This window comes from Haemaphysalis longicornis, unplaced genomic scaffold, assembly GCF_048455015.1.
Source record: "Haemaphysalis longicornis isolate Haplotype H1 unplaced genomic scaffold, Haemaphysalis longicornis Haplotype H1 scaffold_9, whole genome shotgun sequence".
Taxonomy (NCBI): Eukaryota; Metazoa; Arthropoda; class Arachnida; order Ixodida; family Ixodidae; genus Haemaphysalis; species Haemaphysalis longicornis.
The window spans coordinates 62,185,859-62,202,602 of record NW_027526460.1 but is presented as its reverse complement, the minus strand read 5'-3'; the positions used below and the strand labels follow the sequence as shown (position 1 = coordinate 62,202,602).

Genomic DNA, 16,744 nt, shown 5'->3' with positions numbered 1-16,744 from the left:
TTGCTTTCATTTTGGTTCAGAGTCCTTTACTTTCATAAGCCATCGACACGACAAAAGCGTTGGCAGGTACCAGCTTCTAAGATTTTGCGACGGCCGCCTAGGGCGAAGTGATTGTCCGGCACGATATTAACCTGAAATCGCCACGTGTTTTCGAGATCAGCTTTCCTTATGCATTCAATCATATCGTTGCCTTTGTTCTGATAAATGGAAATGAGAGCGGGATCGCGTACGCGATGTCCGTTGACCAGGGCTGCTGAAGGCCTGCTACATGCCTGAAGAAACATCAGATAACATATAGTCAGCTAACCTTCGTTTGTGGAGCGTCCCGGGGAGGTAAGCCTGTGAAAAAACATTTTGTTATATATAAGCTGGGGCTTTTCTAGCCTCCAAGTGCTCCTCGCTTGGCTGGCCGCCTATGGAGCTTCGACTATCTCTTTAAGGGCAAACATGGCCTCTCTCTTGTGTAATCCGATTACGCTTGATAGAAAGCTGTCTGGCTTCGTTTTGGTTTTGTGTTATGGGCTGTATCGTGGGGGATCAGGCTCTATTCTTTTAGCCTATCAGAGGGTGTAGGACAGTGCACGACGGTGAACTGGAAGAAGGATATGTTTGCACAAGGTTCCTGATTAGGGAAGACATGTAGGAAGAATTGATGGGTTCGCTGAATAGAAGCCAATTTTGACACTTGGAGTAAAATTTTGCTACTTCGAAGCTAAACGATGCGGCGACACTTTGTTAGGTAACCTGCATTATTGCCCGCTGTAGCTATCATAAAAGAAAACATCCCAAAGACCTTGATATGTACCTGTATTTTTTAAAACTGGAGAGCTCTTTTGGAGCTTAACATCAGTAAAAAGGGTTAATACTTACACTGCGGTGGCCTCTTTGTCAAGGCGTGTGCGTCTATCGGACCAAGAGTGACACTAAGCTGCTGTATGACAACAACCGGCCTCTGCTCAGAAAAAAAAAATGCGGGGTCTGTAGAGAAACACCTACTGGAGCGCTGTTTGCTATGTAATAACGCTATAAAAACGAAGCTTTCTAGGCCTCACTGATGACGTTCGAATTCGCGCCAGAGCAAACTACAGGAAAGCCAACTTTACACAATGCGTTTAACAAAAAATGGTGATGATATGCGAAGATACATCATGCACGTCGAAAAAAAAAAAACTCTTCTCGTAGTCGATATCGATCCTGGATGCCCCGCGGTATGAAGCCGACGTCTATCGGATTACGCCATTCTGACACGTTCGAAGAAGCACGGATTTCGGACTTTGATTTAACTCAGGTTGCATAGAAGAAAGTTTCGCGTTTTAACCATTGCTCTATCTAAAAAAGGGTCTTTGATTTCTTACTTAGCGTACAATACACCGGGGAAAAATAGCACGGGACGATCTCAAATTAACGCAAACGTGCAGGTTTTTATACGACGCGTCAGAATATTATTTTGGTTATTTTATTGAACCAGAAGGTTTTACGAACAAACATAGAACAACAAGGCTCGATCCAGGAGAAATCTCTCTTGTCAGAGCCTTGATGTGGGGTAATTGGTTACTTGTGCGAAACATAATTATTTAGTGCCCGAGATAACAGGAGGGAAGAATAAACAAGGTTTCAACACCGTAACAAACTATCCGCAATCGACGCTTGAACAAGACAGCTTTTTATTAATAGTGGGTTCTGTTCTAAGTGCTCCAGTAGCTGAGGCGAAACCCGGGTGAGATTGTAAAATGTTTTGATTAATTGATTGGTCGATTGTTTGTGTGGTTTAACGCGCCGACGCGACGCAGCCGATGAGGCGCGCCGTAGTGGAAGGCTGCGGATTAATTTTGACCACCTGGGTTTTTTTAACGTGCGCCGAAATCTCGTACACACGGGCGTTTTTTAAAACGTTTTGCTAGCGCGGATCTTCTTCGTGACTCGTTTTTTGCGTTTTATTTGCGGCAAGCATTTCTGCCTGAAGTAGGTTTATTTATTTACTGATGGTGCGGAGCCTTATATAGTGTCATTACCCAAATAAAGGTTCCTGGGACGCGCAGTCGCTTTAGAAAAAAAAAATGCCGAAACTTGCAATAGGTTGCGCAAGGCTTGAACTATAGCGAAGACGGAGGATTTCTTTCTCGGTAAGCACTGGAAGACACGCCAACACACACTGCATTAAAGGAGCCATGAAGAGAAAATGCAAGTTGGTTTTATTCGAAAGATTTCGTGTTTTATAGTGCCCCTCGCGATTGTCCGATTACAAACGATGCTTTATTCACTGAGAAATTAAACAATTTAAGTTAAAATTTTGATTTTCCCGCAAAATCGTTTGTTTTCGGGGTCTGCAATGATATCACAGGAACCGACTGCTCTGCAGCCTAGAATACCTTCAGTCACGCAGCCACCGTACAGGGTAGAGACACGTATACGCTGGCGCCGCCATTTTGGGTCGCTCGCTCGCCGCCGAAGCAAGTCATTGTGTAAAAACCGCGCTAAAATTATCGCCGCAACGCGGTTTACTGAAGAATTTTGAATCATATTGTCTCTTTCGCTTTGCTAGGTCTCGTGGGAAACGAAAAGAACAACGCGTTGAGCACGTTGGCCCAATTGCGGCGGCACGGGACCGTTCAAAGGTTGTCTCCACCCTGTACAACGGTGTTGATTTGTTCCTGCGTTTCTTTACGTTACCCGTACCTAGATGGCGCCACCATACCATGGCAAGCGTTTGGTTTGTTTTTGCCCGTAAACCTGGCTTGTTTTTGTTCTGGGAGAAAATATTCGTTCCCTGAAACACTGCTGGCTCGACAAATGTGGTCACGTAAGACACCGTTGCTTGCGTCAATCGGCCAGTGTCGTCTGAGACAACCCCAAGCCTCGTAGGGCTGTGAAGCTAAACCAAGCATGCTGTGCGCAGTACGAACAGCAGTACGCATCAGTACTTCTATGCTTACATGTGCTTTCGTAACTTCCACTGTTTGTCCCATCATTCTTATTGCTTTGTAAAGAATGTGCCCTAAATTTAACCGCAAATCGCTCGTTCGGCTAGTTTGTAAGCTCTACCTAATTTGCGTCTGCTTCTGCCAGCCTCCGCCAATCGCAGAGCATTCTCGTGTGACATCATAGGTTCTGTAGCGGGAAATGAGCTGGTGGGTCGCATGGCCATTCCCGTTTTTCCTAATTATGTAGCTTATTTGAGCGAAGTTTACGTTAAAAGTGGTGTCAGTATGATTCTAACGAGGCAATCTTTTGAATGAACCAAACTTGTGTTTTCTCTTCATGGCTCCTTTAAGTATGAAATTGCTTATTTTCGTGTTCTGTCGACGCTTTTCACTGTGATAGTGGAAGTCATCGTCATATCCATCTGTATCGTCGTCTTCCTCGTGCATGACTGGTGGGTACGGATCTTTTTTCCGCAGGCTTTCACATTTCTCCCAAAGTGGAACGCGTCAGCACGCTCTAGAACGGGCGGCAACCGGCTTCGCGAACTGGGCGTCTGTAGCGGGAGCTCTCTTGCGCTCCCCACTTTAGGCGCGGACACATGTGAAGTGTTTTCTTGGTATTTTTTGCGAACGCCACGCGCAATCTTAGACGACGCCAGGCGCTCCTCATGAGACACGTGCTCACGTGCGCTGAAACGGCAGAAGCAATTACGACGCGAGGTTTTCTGATGACGCTGCACACTACACACATTACAGCAAGCAACAACACCTCCACTGTTCAAAAACCGACGAAACCCCAGAGGAGCGAAGAAGTGCCGAGAGGTCATGAGCACGTGCCTCTCGGAGCCGCCCAGCGTCCCCGGCTCGCGCAGTGGGGATGGGTTTGTCACTGCTCACGTAGAAAGAAATCATGCAGCTTCGGCATTTCTAGACATTGGGCGGCCGCGGAAAGTACCCCAGAAAGCATCCGAGGAAGAAGTGATGACTATGACTACTGTACCAGCACAGTGCAAAGGGACAACGGAACAAACTAAATAAACAATTTCAAACTTGTAAAAATGCGTGGTGATGTGTCCTTTTATGCTCACTTAGGAAGAAATTCCGCAGAGTCGCTACGGTTGAAGCCTTGCTTGACTTAGTGCAGGCTTCCCCAGTTTTTTACATTAGCACTGATTTTTGCGTTGTTTTAGCTCATTACATAGTTAAGATGCACCTGACTAATCCAACACGTCTGTGCGTAAAGCAAGAAGACCTGTTTGATGCGTAGTGGTTTGTTTGTTCGCTGAGATCTTCTTGCGACGTCATGAGCAAGCCTTCTTATCATTTTAATTTCTCCGAAGTATCAGGTTAACGACGTTACCGTTACATTTGAATTGTAGGGTTGCGGTGCGGAGAAGGAAAAAGGTAATGTATTGCCATTGGGAAGGAATATTTATGTTATTTTAGGATAAGATAAATGTAATTTTTCCGCCCGTTTTGTTAACCGCTACGTTTTGCTCTAATTACACGCCAACATCCGATAATTGCACCTAAGCAAAAAAAAATAGCAGTGGCTTACCTCGGCTATGACAGAATATACGTAGCGTGATCTAAGGTTAAGCTGGTTATTTTTAGTTGAGTGAGTGAAACACTTTATTAGACGAGAGGCCATGGGGCCGTGGGGGGAACAAAGATGATATTCTTATATTTCCTGGTTATCTAGGATTAGCTTGATTATCATGCTTACTGCTGCTTCAATGACACACACACACGGTATACGCATTATGTTACACATTTGTATTTCTCAAGCGACTCCGGTGCAGCGTCACCAATCACACCAGAGCTAAGCTGGTCCACAGGCGCATGCCGGTGGTGCTGCGACGCACGCGCCATCGGTTCTACCCCCGGCCGCCCCTCGTATGATCATCAAGTGGACCGGGCCGCCACGTGCGGAACGGAGGTCGGCGAAGACGTTGGGCGCGGGGGGTGCATGAGAGACGCCGGGCAGCCAGCAACGTTCTGTGCGCCGTATGGTGTCACTGTTCTTCGCGCATGCGCAGCACGGCTCTCCAGGAGCCCCGCGAATCTGCTTAACATCGGCCAGTGTAGCTCACGCTACAATATTGGTTGATCGGTTTTCCACCCTACCCAACCACCATAATTCTACGCCATCTAGATGAAATGACCGGTTTGCGGCGTTACATTGCGCTTTGATTCAAATCTATCTAGACTACATACGTTCAGCCTTTCGTGAACCGGATTAGCGCAAATTTATTATTTTGGCACAAGCGTAGCGGCAAACTTCGGCTGCATCAATGAAAGGTATTATCTCTTTTTTTATGTAGCTCGCTGGAGAGGAATAACTAATTCTCCTTTGGGCAAGGCTTCAGATATATCGTAGAGAAACGATACTGTATTTCAGAATGCTTTGTTTCTACATCGCACGAAATTGAAAGAAAATGATGCAGCACCTCCACCGGACCGCACCTGGATAAAAAAGCGTGAAAGTGTAATTTAAAAGAGCGTAGCTAATCTCAGCACAACTAATTTACACGATTACACTTTAGGATTCTTGGAGTTTGAAATTTCTTTTTTCTTTTCCACATACAGGAGGAGATGACTGAAAGACAGAAGGAAAAGCGAAGGCTAGATGCCTGGTGCAATGCTCCGCCCAGAAAGCTGCTACACGCGGTTTTGCTCCAGAGAGGGCCTTTTATGTACCAGAAATAGACGCATGCTTCGCGATGTACACCAAAATACTACTGTAGCTGGGTCAAAACATGTATAAACACAATAAAACAAAGAAACTCAGTACACACCCCGTCATAAACCAAAAAATAGTGTAGTATGTAGAACAGTAAAAGAGCTTATATACGATGGCGCAAAAGTGAAGCCGGTAGGTAAATTTCAATACGCTAGTTCATAGAGGCACAATTTTAAGGATCGTGGCGTACTGGACGTCATTTTGATAAGCAAAGTGTTCTTCCGTCTGGTGACCCTATTTAAGGGTTATTCATTCCCTTAAGCCCCTATTTAAAGGTGTCCCTATTTAAGGGTGTCCCTATTACTGTAAGTGTAACGCTGAGTTTTGGCGCAGTCGTCTCTAACGTATAGTTTGTTGCTGGTTATATTGAGTGAAAACTAAACTATTAAATTCTTCCAATCATAACTTTCTAGCGGCTGCTTCTTGATATTGACAGTGGCTAGCCAGGAACGTATTCACCATCTTTATAGAGCAGATCTGATCCCGGCCGAATAAAACAGCAAAAACTGGAGCTGGCGCTTCGCTGAGCCGCAAACGACCACACCACTCCGTTTTTGTGACGCTACAAGATTCATGGTGGCGCGTGAACCTAAGTGCGGACCAGGCCCGTCGTCTCCCCGCGTCGTTCTGGCGTTATAGATCACCTCGCATAGAAGTACGCGGTTGAGACAAACGACTTCATCTGTATTACCAGCGTCAAGAAAGTCTACGTTCTTGCCTTGGAGCCGAGTAAAAAAACGAAGGGGATTACGCCTCGTTAAGCTTGCTGGAAAAAATCCACCGCTTTTGCGTCAGCGTATAGCATGAATTCGAACTTTCCAAGCTTGAAAGTAACCATTTTCAGGGTCACTCTCAAGCTTGAACAAATTTCTGCAATTACAAAGATTAAATCACGTCTGGACTACGGCTGCACACTTTTTGTCACTTGTTTCTGCCGATGACAACTGATGGAATTGTTAAAAAATTTTACGGGTGTTAATTTTGCAGAAGTATCGCTGCGAAACATTGGGATTCGCGGTATAGTGTTTTTGTCCTTCTTACCGCTCGGAAACTCTGAAAATACTGGAATGCTTCAACATGCACGGAAGTTTACGGCACAATATCACGATAAGTTACGAGAACAATTTTGGGCCACATTTTTCATAAATTGTGATCTAAATCTTTGGCACGTGAACCATTTCCACGATATATACAGCGGCCAAGCATTCCTAGCATACGCCGAAAACGTCGATGCAGCCAGTGTTTTTTTAGCGTTCTCAATTTGGAAATATTTGAAACTTTGCTGTAAATATGCGATGCTGCTTATAAACACATGCTTTCAGCTATATTGGCGGCTTGTTGAAGTAGCAAAAAAAAAAAAAAAAAAACTACGCCTATAATATTGTACCGGTACGAAAATCGTATAGCAGTTCCGTATTTTTAACTACGGGCTGTGCTGACCATGATAAGACATATTTTTTTAGAGGGAGGTGGCAGGGGGTGGGGGGTGGGGGGCTGTATGCAAGTTGTTTAGGTAGTGAGTGCTTCAGTTTTCCTCTTACTGTCTACGACGCGGTACACAGCTTCGAATTTGCCGCTCGGAATTTTCGTGGATCCGGACGTTGGACATCGTTGCAGGTTAACTGCTTCTAATTCCATGAACGAGCCCAAACCATACATTTCTTTCCATTTTTATTTAGTTGAGTACTTTCCATGTCCCAAGGCTTTACAGAAAAGAGGGGGGGTTATACAACAAAAAATGATCGGAGTGTTATAATTGTTGCAATTTCATGGTATCGTTACTTACAAAGTAATCATCCCACCTGAGCTTGCTCAATTGGCGTACATGTAGATCGCAGCCTATCTAAACGTTGCCGGGGCTGCGCCCTCAATGTGCGCAGCAGTTACAACTGCAGCCAATTAGTATAGAAGAAATGACGAAGTGGCCACCATGTAGATATCGTGAGGCTATCAAACGACGGAAATTCATTTTAGCACCTCGAAAAACACTTAGCCGAAACTTCGATCTCCGTCTGCGAAAAAGTTACAGTGCAACTACCGCAGAGTGCGTAGTATAAGCAAGATGAAGTGGAAGCCGCTTAGTATTGATTATCAGCAAACCGTCACTGTGCAGGAACAGGGACTATCAACAAATTTAATCGCTCCTACTTTGCGTCCTGCGAAGCGGTGCTTTGCTCACGAAACTTTGTAACTTCGTCCACCTGTTGCAGTTCTGTCTTCCCTCTTATCCCACCATCCCTCGGCGGCCATTCTGTTTCCTCTGTAATCCACTGTTGTGTTGACGGTGCATCAGAAGACATGTCCGCTAAATGCCGCTTCTTTGTCCTATTTGAACTAAGAGGTTCTTGTCGAATACATCAGCCTCATTTTATATAATCAGGCGTGGCATCAATTTATTATGTTTCTCGATTGCTTTTGGGGCAGACGTAGTCGTCTTTTGCAATGTTTCTCTGAACTAAGTTTCCTGCAGTTGTGCTCGTTCAATGCATACTGTTCATTTTACGCCGAATCTGTGCATTGGAAGGAAGACAGGTTTATTATTGTTTATAGATAAAAAAACAGGGCGACACCCCACGCATGGAACGTACTTTTGGTGGAATGGACCAGTGATTCTAACATCCGCGCACCATCCTAAAAATGTCAGCCTGCTCGGGCCTAAATTCATTCAACATAAACTGGCTAAACTATTTCTATTCTGGTTCAGTGGCTTGCACAGTCAAGACACCGACGAAAATTCCGCCCCTTTCTAATACCCCTTTATGAGACATACACTTCTCGGGGATTGACCAGTCAATAATGAAGGGTTCGTGCACTATTATGAAAGTGTGTACCGCTTCTAGTCGAAACTCTTCCCACATAAACTGGATGACCACTGTTTCATTGACGAAGACATCCCCGTATACCGAGCTCCGTCACATCCGTCATGTAGTGGTAGCTTGGTGGATGAGCGCAGAGCAGATGAGCTGCCTCCTTGGTGCTGACGACAAAGAGCAGAGAGCGAACTGTTTTTGTGCATGGCGAGAGATGAACAGCGATGATGCAGGAACAACATGGAACCGACGGGCAGAGCGGCGCTCTTAGTTAAGCCCCAAATGTCGACTGTTTCGAACCACCTAGAGGGTGGGATTTATACACAGAAGCGGCAACGCTTCCGATGCCTCCCAGCACCTTATACACGGCCTGCACAAAGTAAGGACACACAAGAACACTCTTCGCCGGGTTCGTGAGAGCCGGCGCCCGTTGAGCTGCGTTGAGTGAGAGAGGGAGGAAAAGAGATCTCAGCGAGCGGAGTCTGTTGGTAGAGTCAAGTTTCAACCCGTCCCCGCTAGAACTAGTTTGTTCTGGATTTTGCAACTGCCGCGGCGTGATTCACCACAGCAAGCGCCCTGCCATAACTTGTTTGAGGAAGGTGGGCTTTACCACCAAACACATGAAGCCTCCCCGCACTACACCACACTTGTAGCATGAGCGCACAGAGTAGCGGTGCGCTGAACCGTAACACCGTCTTGTTGCCCGGTTAAGTGACCGGCGACTACCACCAGGGTGCGTAGACCACATTTCATGCCGGCAAATTGTGCAAGCACGAAGTTCTCTTGATACCTGCTTTGGGCTTGATTTGGGGAATGCATACGTTGAAGATTAAGATTCCGTCTTTTGTGCGTGCAAAACATAGATCCACAATATTGGTGGATTTGTTCCTCCGAAGTAATGGGAGAGGGCGGTTTCGGGTGTTTCTATAGAGCTTCGTTTGACATTTACCATCATGGAATAAAACCGCCCTAATTTCTCTATATACGCCTCGAGCGCTGCCTGCAGGGGCGCCACTGCAGAGCGGCCCGTTTCTGAAGCAGTCACGGGAATCTCCGGCCCGCTCCACACTGTCGCCGTTGCTTTTGCGGCACGTTCGCGACGAATATTTGCCGTTTGTATGCATTGAAAATACATATTTATGTGGAGCAGTGTACTCTGTTCGCAAATTTGGTGCATTTACGACAGTGTAAATGCTTCTGACGCGATCTTGGTGAGGTACATTCGGTTCACATGAGCGCCAGGTGTGAGTCACAGTATGGCGTCACGAAACTGCCTTATGCATGGAGGTGGTTGTAATTTCACTACCCTTACATTTACTAACAATACCTCCGCAAGCAGCGTTCGTTCAGATGTTCATGCTACGGCTATACCCTACGATGTAAATCGGTTTCGTGTGCTTACACAATCTAGCGGAGCACCCATACCTTGGACACTCGGGACCATGAGAACAAAATACAACTGTTGAATTTTAAAGAAGTAGGCTTCAGTGCCTCACCCAGCTCTATACCAGCCACCAAAGACGTTTTTTAACCAAAAAACCGAAAGGAGTATCGAAAAACAATAACATTGCATGCTACATTGATGTGTTATCTGTAGGCGTGATGCCTTATGGGCTAACGCTAAAAACGTAATTTTCAGTGTGTTAACGGCACGTTAGCATTCAAGTGATGGGATCGAACGGAAATAGAGGGCCTAATACAATGTTCTAGTCATTTGTGAAAGCGATGGGTTAGTTCGGCGGCCGCCATGTCGCACAAAAAAATTCAATGACGTCACAAAAAAGTTGCAGGGAAGTGGCAACGGAGTCGCCACTGCTTCAAGTGTTTTCTTTTTATCTCGATTAGGACTTCGAAGTTTGCGATAACATTGGTATCACTGTTATCGGCACAGAGCAGTATATCTAATGAAGCAAACTTGCAATTTGTCTTGATGGCCCCTTTAAGTATTGGTTTTCAATTTTATGGATGAGCAGACAGACGAAGAGACACATAGACACACAGACCTCTTGCAATTGGCGGTGTATCCTACAAATACACTGTATCCTTCCAAAAAATCTCGCAACGTGTCGTCTTTATTCTTTAGCAATATATAACTCAGTTCCTCTTTCCCTTGCTTTCGCAGTGTGCAGCCTCGTAGAGAAAGGAACGCGGGCCGTGCTGAGCCTGCAGTCGTCGCAGGCAGCCGCCGCGGTGGTGCAGTCAGCCTGCGCGCGCTTCAACGTCCCTTTTCTGCGCCTGCGCAATTGCGACAGCGGCGAGTGCACCGGCGGCGGTTCCACGTTCGCCGTGTCCTTCTACCCGGACCCCCGAGAAGTCAGCAAGGCGCTGCTCGACCTCGTGCTCGCTCTCGACTGGAGCTCCTTCACGCTAGTCTTCAGAAACCAGTCGAGTAAGCACATTTGTGATTGTGATCGCATTTGAATGAAAGCCACGACGTAATCACCGCCAAACAAACACAGCGGCTTGATGGATTCCTGTCCACACCCGAAAGCGCTTTTGCGGCAACTTCAATTTTCTTGCGGATGCTGTGTAGGTCGAAATGTACTAGGTGTTTTGGACAACGCACTGTCTAGGGGGCCGTGGGACGGCAGTCTTTCATATTGCTACAGCCATGGCTGAGTACCATGCGAAAACATTGCAAGTTCTAACAATGGGCTGAGGCTATGTTAAGGCTATGGTCGCAAAAGCCGTATCGTGATCTATGGACGTAAGAAACGGCGTATCACGCAGTTCGGTTGGCTGAGACGTAAAATGACGTCATTCTTTAAAGTTATTACGACAGTTGCGCAACAGTCTGAACCCGGCCCTACACAGGACAGAGCGTCTGCCGTTGTGATCTTTTTTCTTTTTTTTTTAAACTGCCATTGTAATGTAGAGGTTTTGCCTTAGCTTCCTATTTCCAAGGGCGCATGGTTCGAGTCCGGCTGTTGTTTCCATTTGTTTTTCTTTTAATCTTACGTTATATTCATAATTTTGAGGGCACAGGTTAGTTTTCGGGGTTTTAAATTATCTTTGTCTCCTTGTTAGGTTATCTTAGTTCAGTGTACGTCACGTTATGTTAATGGAGGCCGAATTAGCACCTGACGCGGCATTTACTACCGAAACGCCACTGGACGTGTCTTAAGTGAAATGGTAGTACGGCCGGACGGCACTCTATACACAGCCTTTCAAAAAAACATGCACGGTTAAGGACCACAAAGACGACTCTGCAATGACGGTTAGTTTTATTTACTTCCTCCCGATTAGTCCAAAGTGGAGCATTAAACTCTTCGGGATTCCCCCATGCTGTTGATGCATAGGCTTCCACGGGAAAATATAGCTACGAAAAACGAGTGTAGCTTGTTTTTAGCGCTTGAGACCCCTTCGCCGTGTGCCCCACAACACCAACCGTGTCACCAACTGCATTTGCACAGAACTGCACATTTGAAAAAATAACGCGTTCAATTATTTTGATAGCGTGATGGATATAATTTGTCGGAAGAAACGGGGAAGAAACGAGAAGTATGGAAATGAAAATAAAAAAAGAATGAAATAACGAATGAAAAATCTCAGCTCATAAACTGCTCCTATGACGAAAGCCAGATTTAAAACCTGCAAAAAAACAACAACACTAAGCACGTATTATACACTGCCTAAGGTGCACGAACCATGCAAGATCATCCAGTGCATTAAAATTACAATTTGGGAAGTTTGCATATTTGATTGTTGTAATAGCGTAAAGAGAAGTGATTAGATGAGGGCATTCTAAATTAGAAAAATAAAACACTGAGACAAAATAGAGCATTGAAATTGTTAATGTGTATTTGATACACCGTCCATGCACCACGAAGACAAAATTTTAAAGGCCCTAAAAACATAGCAAACAGAAATAAAAAATCGCGACAAGCAGGATCTGTGCAACACGCTGCATCTGATCAAAATGCATAATTGACAAATTTAACACATTTCACAGCTGTAAGATTGTAAGTGTACATTATTTGTCGTACGAAAAAAAAGCTAAAACAGAATAAAGGCAGCGTAGGAAGGCCTATGTATCAGTAGACAATTGTTGGAGCGCGTCCCAATATTTATCGCAACAACCCCTAAACAGCTTATATAAGCAATACCGCAAGTTGGACTAGTTGCTGTATGATTGAACTGCCAGTTTATTAAAAAAAATGCGCTTGTTTCCTCCTCCATAGGAACCGGTAGAGCACGAAAGTAGAATGCGCCTTCACAGTAGCAGTTGAATGTTTATTGTGCATCGATATGAACTTGCACGTCGCTGTTTATATTTCGTCGGTATGGCACCGTTCGACGCATCAACGTTACACACTGAATTGCACGCGTAGGAGCATTGCATGAATCCACCTGAGACCACAGGCGCTCGCAAGTCATCCGTGCGAACGAAACAAAATGGGCTGTCAGCGATTCATTTGGTGAACACACTGCAGCGAAAGGCGCAGCGGACCGTGTCACGAGCGCGATATCCGCAAGTCGGCTTATCCGCAGCTTACACTGCGCGTGCCCCGTACACGTAGGCGCTGGCATCGAGGCGCCAACTGTCGGCGCTCATTAGTGTCACGATGCACTACTTGCTTCTCCTCTCCTAGATGGCAGCACCATCTGAAAGGAAGGCTATAAGGCGCTTTTGTCGTCATATACATGCTTCTGTTAGTAGCGCAGTCGGGAGAACGTTTCGTACCTCCCGTTGTGGCTAAAAAGGTCGTGGCCCGAAGCCTGGCGCCGCCGCGTCAATCAAAGTTCTCCTGCGATGTAATTTCCGTGACGGATATGACGTCAGTTAGATCTTGGTGGACTCCGGCATAAAACACTTTGGTGCTAAAAACACAAAATTTATACATGAACACAAATCACAGATTACCGAGACATGGTGGCGATTAGCGCGTGCTCCTTGTTGTGTAGAGTGGTGACGACTTGCTTAGACACTTGGTATTAGGTTCCTTAATACAAAAGTCCTCGACCAGATACCTGACAATCGGATGATTATGGTTGTGCAGCTTATATATATATATATATATATATATATATATATATATATATATATATGCGCATATGTATATGTGTATATAAAGTAGTAAACAATGGGTATAGGTTCTACCAAAACTGTTTATTGGTCGACGTGTTTTAGTCGGATGCCGACCTTTCTCGGCATCCGACCGAAACGTCGACCAATAAACAGTTTTGTTAGAAGCTATACCCATTTTTTTTGCTATTAGTTACGGCAACCTAAGACAGCCCTTCTCATAATCTATACATATATATATATACATGGTGTCCCAGCTATCATGCACCAAGATTTAAAAAAGAGTAATGGCGTAACTCGAAGAAAACCTAGTGCATAATGATTGCAGTACGGTGGAGAAGCGGGCAGCAATTTTTTCGTTAATGAGACTTAACTAAACCTAAATAATTGTAATTAATTATCTAACTCGAGAAGTACTGTCCTAATTACTAAAGTGTCAATGCGGCACTTGTAGGTACCCACGAGGGGCATCTAACTGCGGTATTTTCAGCGACGAACTAATTCGTACTCATTTATTCTGACTGATAAAGAAAACCCTTCAAATATGAAAAATACCACGTGACGGCGCTTCCGTGCGCATTGTAAAGCAGCGTCCCCAAATAAGCTGATTGAATGCAGCTGCTTCGCCTGTCACCTGCCTGAAGAGACAGCGCATCACCTTGATAATGGCATGCATGGAAGGAGCAGAAACAGCAAGAAAAGCGGGGTGCGTGTGCAGATAAGGCACAAACTCAGTCGCAATTTATTTTTTCTTTCTTTTGTTTATTTCATTCCGGCTAACTCAGAGGCAGCCAGTTTGAGGGCTTTGCTTTACGATGCGCGCTAATGCGCGCGGAGGCGCCGTCAGGTGGTATTTTTTATATGTTGCGGGTTTTCTTTATCAGTCAGAATAAATGAGTACGCAATTAGTCCGTCGCTGAAAATACCGCAGTTAGATGCCCCTCGTGGGTACCTCCAAGTGCCTCGTTGACACTTTAGTGATTAGGATAGTACTTCTCGATTTAGATAATTAATTACAATTTTTTATTTATTGCTCATTAACAAAAAAATGCTGCCCGCCTCTCCACAGTACTGTAAACATTATGCACTGGGTTTTATTTGAGTTACGCCATTACTTTTTTTAAACCTTTGTGCATGATAGCTGGGACACCCTTTATACAATAAAATAATGGCGTAGCTGAAATAAAATAAAATATAATATGTATATATAATTATATATATATATTGAAGCGTGGTTTATTGGACCACTAACGAGAAGTTAGAGCTGTGGAGAAGCCGAGGTTCTTCGTGCTCAGCAAGCTATGTCCGACGCGATACTCGATCGGCCCGTGCCCAAGCGATGCTTCTGCCTCCTCGTCGTCGGGCGTGCACCAAGCCGAATATCCCCAACGGGGAATTGTCCTTGCATGGTTGCCTCTGACAATTACATCAATCGCGTCCATAATCAACGCTACAATATTCGCCCCTGGTGGAAAAGGAGCCATCCTGGCGACTCAAGGTGCCGAGGAGACCACAGGATCGTAATACTCTTTCAGCCGGTTGGCGTGAACTATCTCGCGTCCACGGTGTCGACGGTCGGGTGCGGGCGCAACCGGTTCGATGAGGTAATTCACTGCTGAAGTTTTCTTGACGACTCTGTAGGGTCCATGATATTTTGCAACAAGCTTCGGTGAGAGACCGGGTGTAGGGCATGGGACCCAAAGCCAGACAAGTGAATCAGGCCTATAGGTGGGAGCCGCGGTGGAAGCGTCGAGATTATGCTTCTGGTGTTGTTGGTGTTCAGATGTGAGCGAGCGGGCGAGCTGACGGCACTCTTCGGCATGCTTGACTATTTCCGAAATGGGTGCGAACTCGGTCTGATCTGGGCGATACGGCAAAATTGTGTCAAGAGTGCATGCCGGCTCCCGTCCGTAGAGCAGGAAAAAAGGTGAGAATCCCGTCGTCGTCTGCGTGGCCGTGTTGTAGGCGTACGTGACAAAGGGAAGTATCACGTCCCAGTCCGAATGGTCCGACGCCACGTACATCGAAAGCATATCACTCAAGGTGCGGTTAAATCGTTCTGTGAGACCATTCGTCTGCGGGTGGTAAGACGACGTAGTTCGGTGAACCATTCGACATTCTCGCAGGAGGGCTTCGATGACTTCCGACAGGAAGACGCGACCTCGGTCACTGAGCAGCTCTCGAGGGGCACCATGGCGAAGTATGAAGCGGCGTAACAGGAAGGACGCGACGTCACGTGCCGTGGCAGTTGCTAGAGCAGCGGTTTCTGCATAGCGCGTAAGGTGATCCACTGCCACAATGACCCAACGGTTGCCAGCAGCTGTGCACGGAAGGGGACCGTAAAGGTCTATCCCAATGCGATCGAATGGTCTTTCTGGGCACGGCAATGGCTGCAGCGGGCCCGCCGCGGGAGTAGGAGGGCATTTGCGCCGCTGACAGTTGATGCATGACCGGATGTACTTGCGGACGAACGTGTACATTCCCCGCCAGTAATACCGTAGGCGAAGCCGCTCATACGTTTTTAACACACCGGCGTGAGCGCAGCTGGGGTCAGCGTGGAAGGATGCGCATATGCCCGTGCGCAAATGGCGAGGTATTACCAGTAACCATTTGCGACCTCCTGATTGGTAGTTGCGCCTGAACAGCATTTCGTCGCGGACTGCAAAGTGGGCAGCTTGGCGGCGCAGCGCACGCAATTCTTGAGCAGAGGGCACGCCAGAGAGAAAGTCAATAAGCGAAGCAATCCAGGGGTCCTTGCGCTGCTCGGCTGGCATGTCCGTGATGTCGAGGGACGACAGGCCGGCATCAACAGAAACGGAACACGAGTCTTCCGCCCGTAGGGGGGAGCGGGACAGAGCGTCAGCGTCTGAATGCTTCCGGCCGGAACGGTACAGCACACGGATGTCATGCTCTTGAAGTCGCAGAGACCAGCGACCAAGGCGGCCAGACGGGTCTTTGAGCGACGACAACCAACACAATGCGTGGTGGTCCGTCACAACGTCAAAAGGACGACCGTACAAATATGGTCGAAATTTTGCAAGCGCCCATACGATGGCCAAGCACTCCTTCTCCGTGACCGAATAATTTAACTCAGCTTTTGTGAGCGTACGACTGGCATAAGCGACGACATAATCGTCAAAACCAGCTTTTCGTTGGGCAAGCACTGCACCAATTCCGACGCCGCTGGCATCCGTGTGGATTTCTGTTGGCGCGGTCGGGTCAAAGTGTCGCAGAATAGGCGGGG

At 46.4% G+C, this 16,744-nt stretch overlaps 1 protein-coding gene across 1 annotated transcript in view; it reads left to right on the top strand.

The window, feature by feature from the left end:
* LOC144151719 (glutamate receptor ionotropic, kainate 3-like) overlaps positions 1 to 16,744 on the top strand; it is a 656,159-nt gene that overhangs the window by 440,840 nt on the left and 198,575 nt on the right. Inside the window, exon 4 of the mRNA XM_077682841.1 lies at positions 10,597 to 10,863. Coding sequence (XP_077538967.1) covers positions 10,597 to 10,863 — 267 coding nt within the window. The remainder of the gene's footprint in view (positions 1 to 10,596; positions 10,864 to 16,744) is intronic.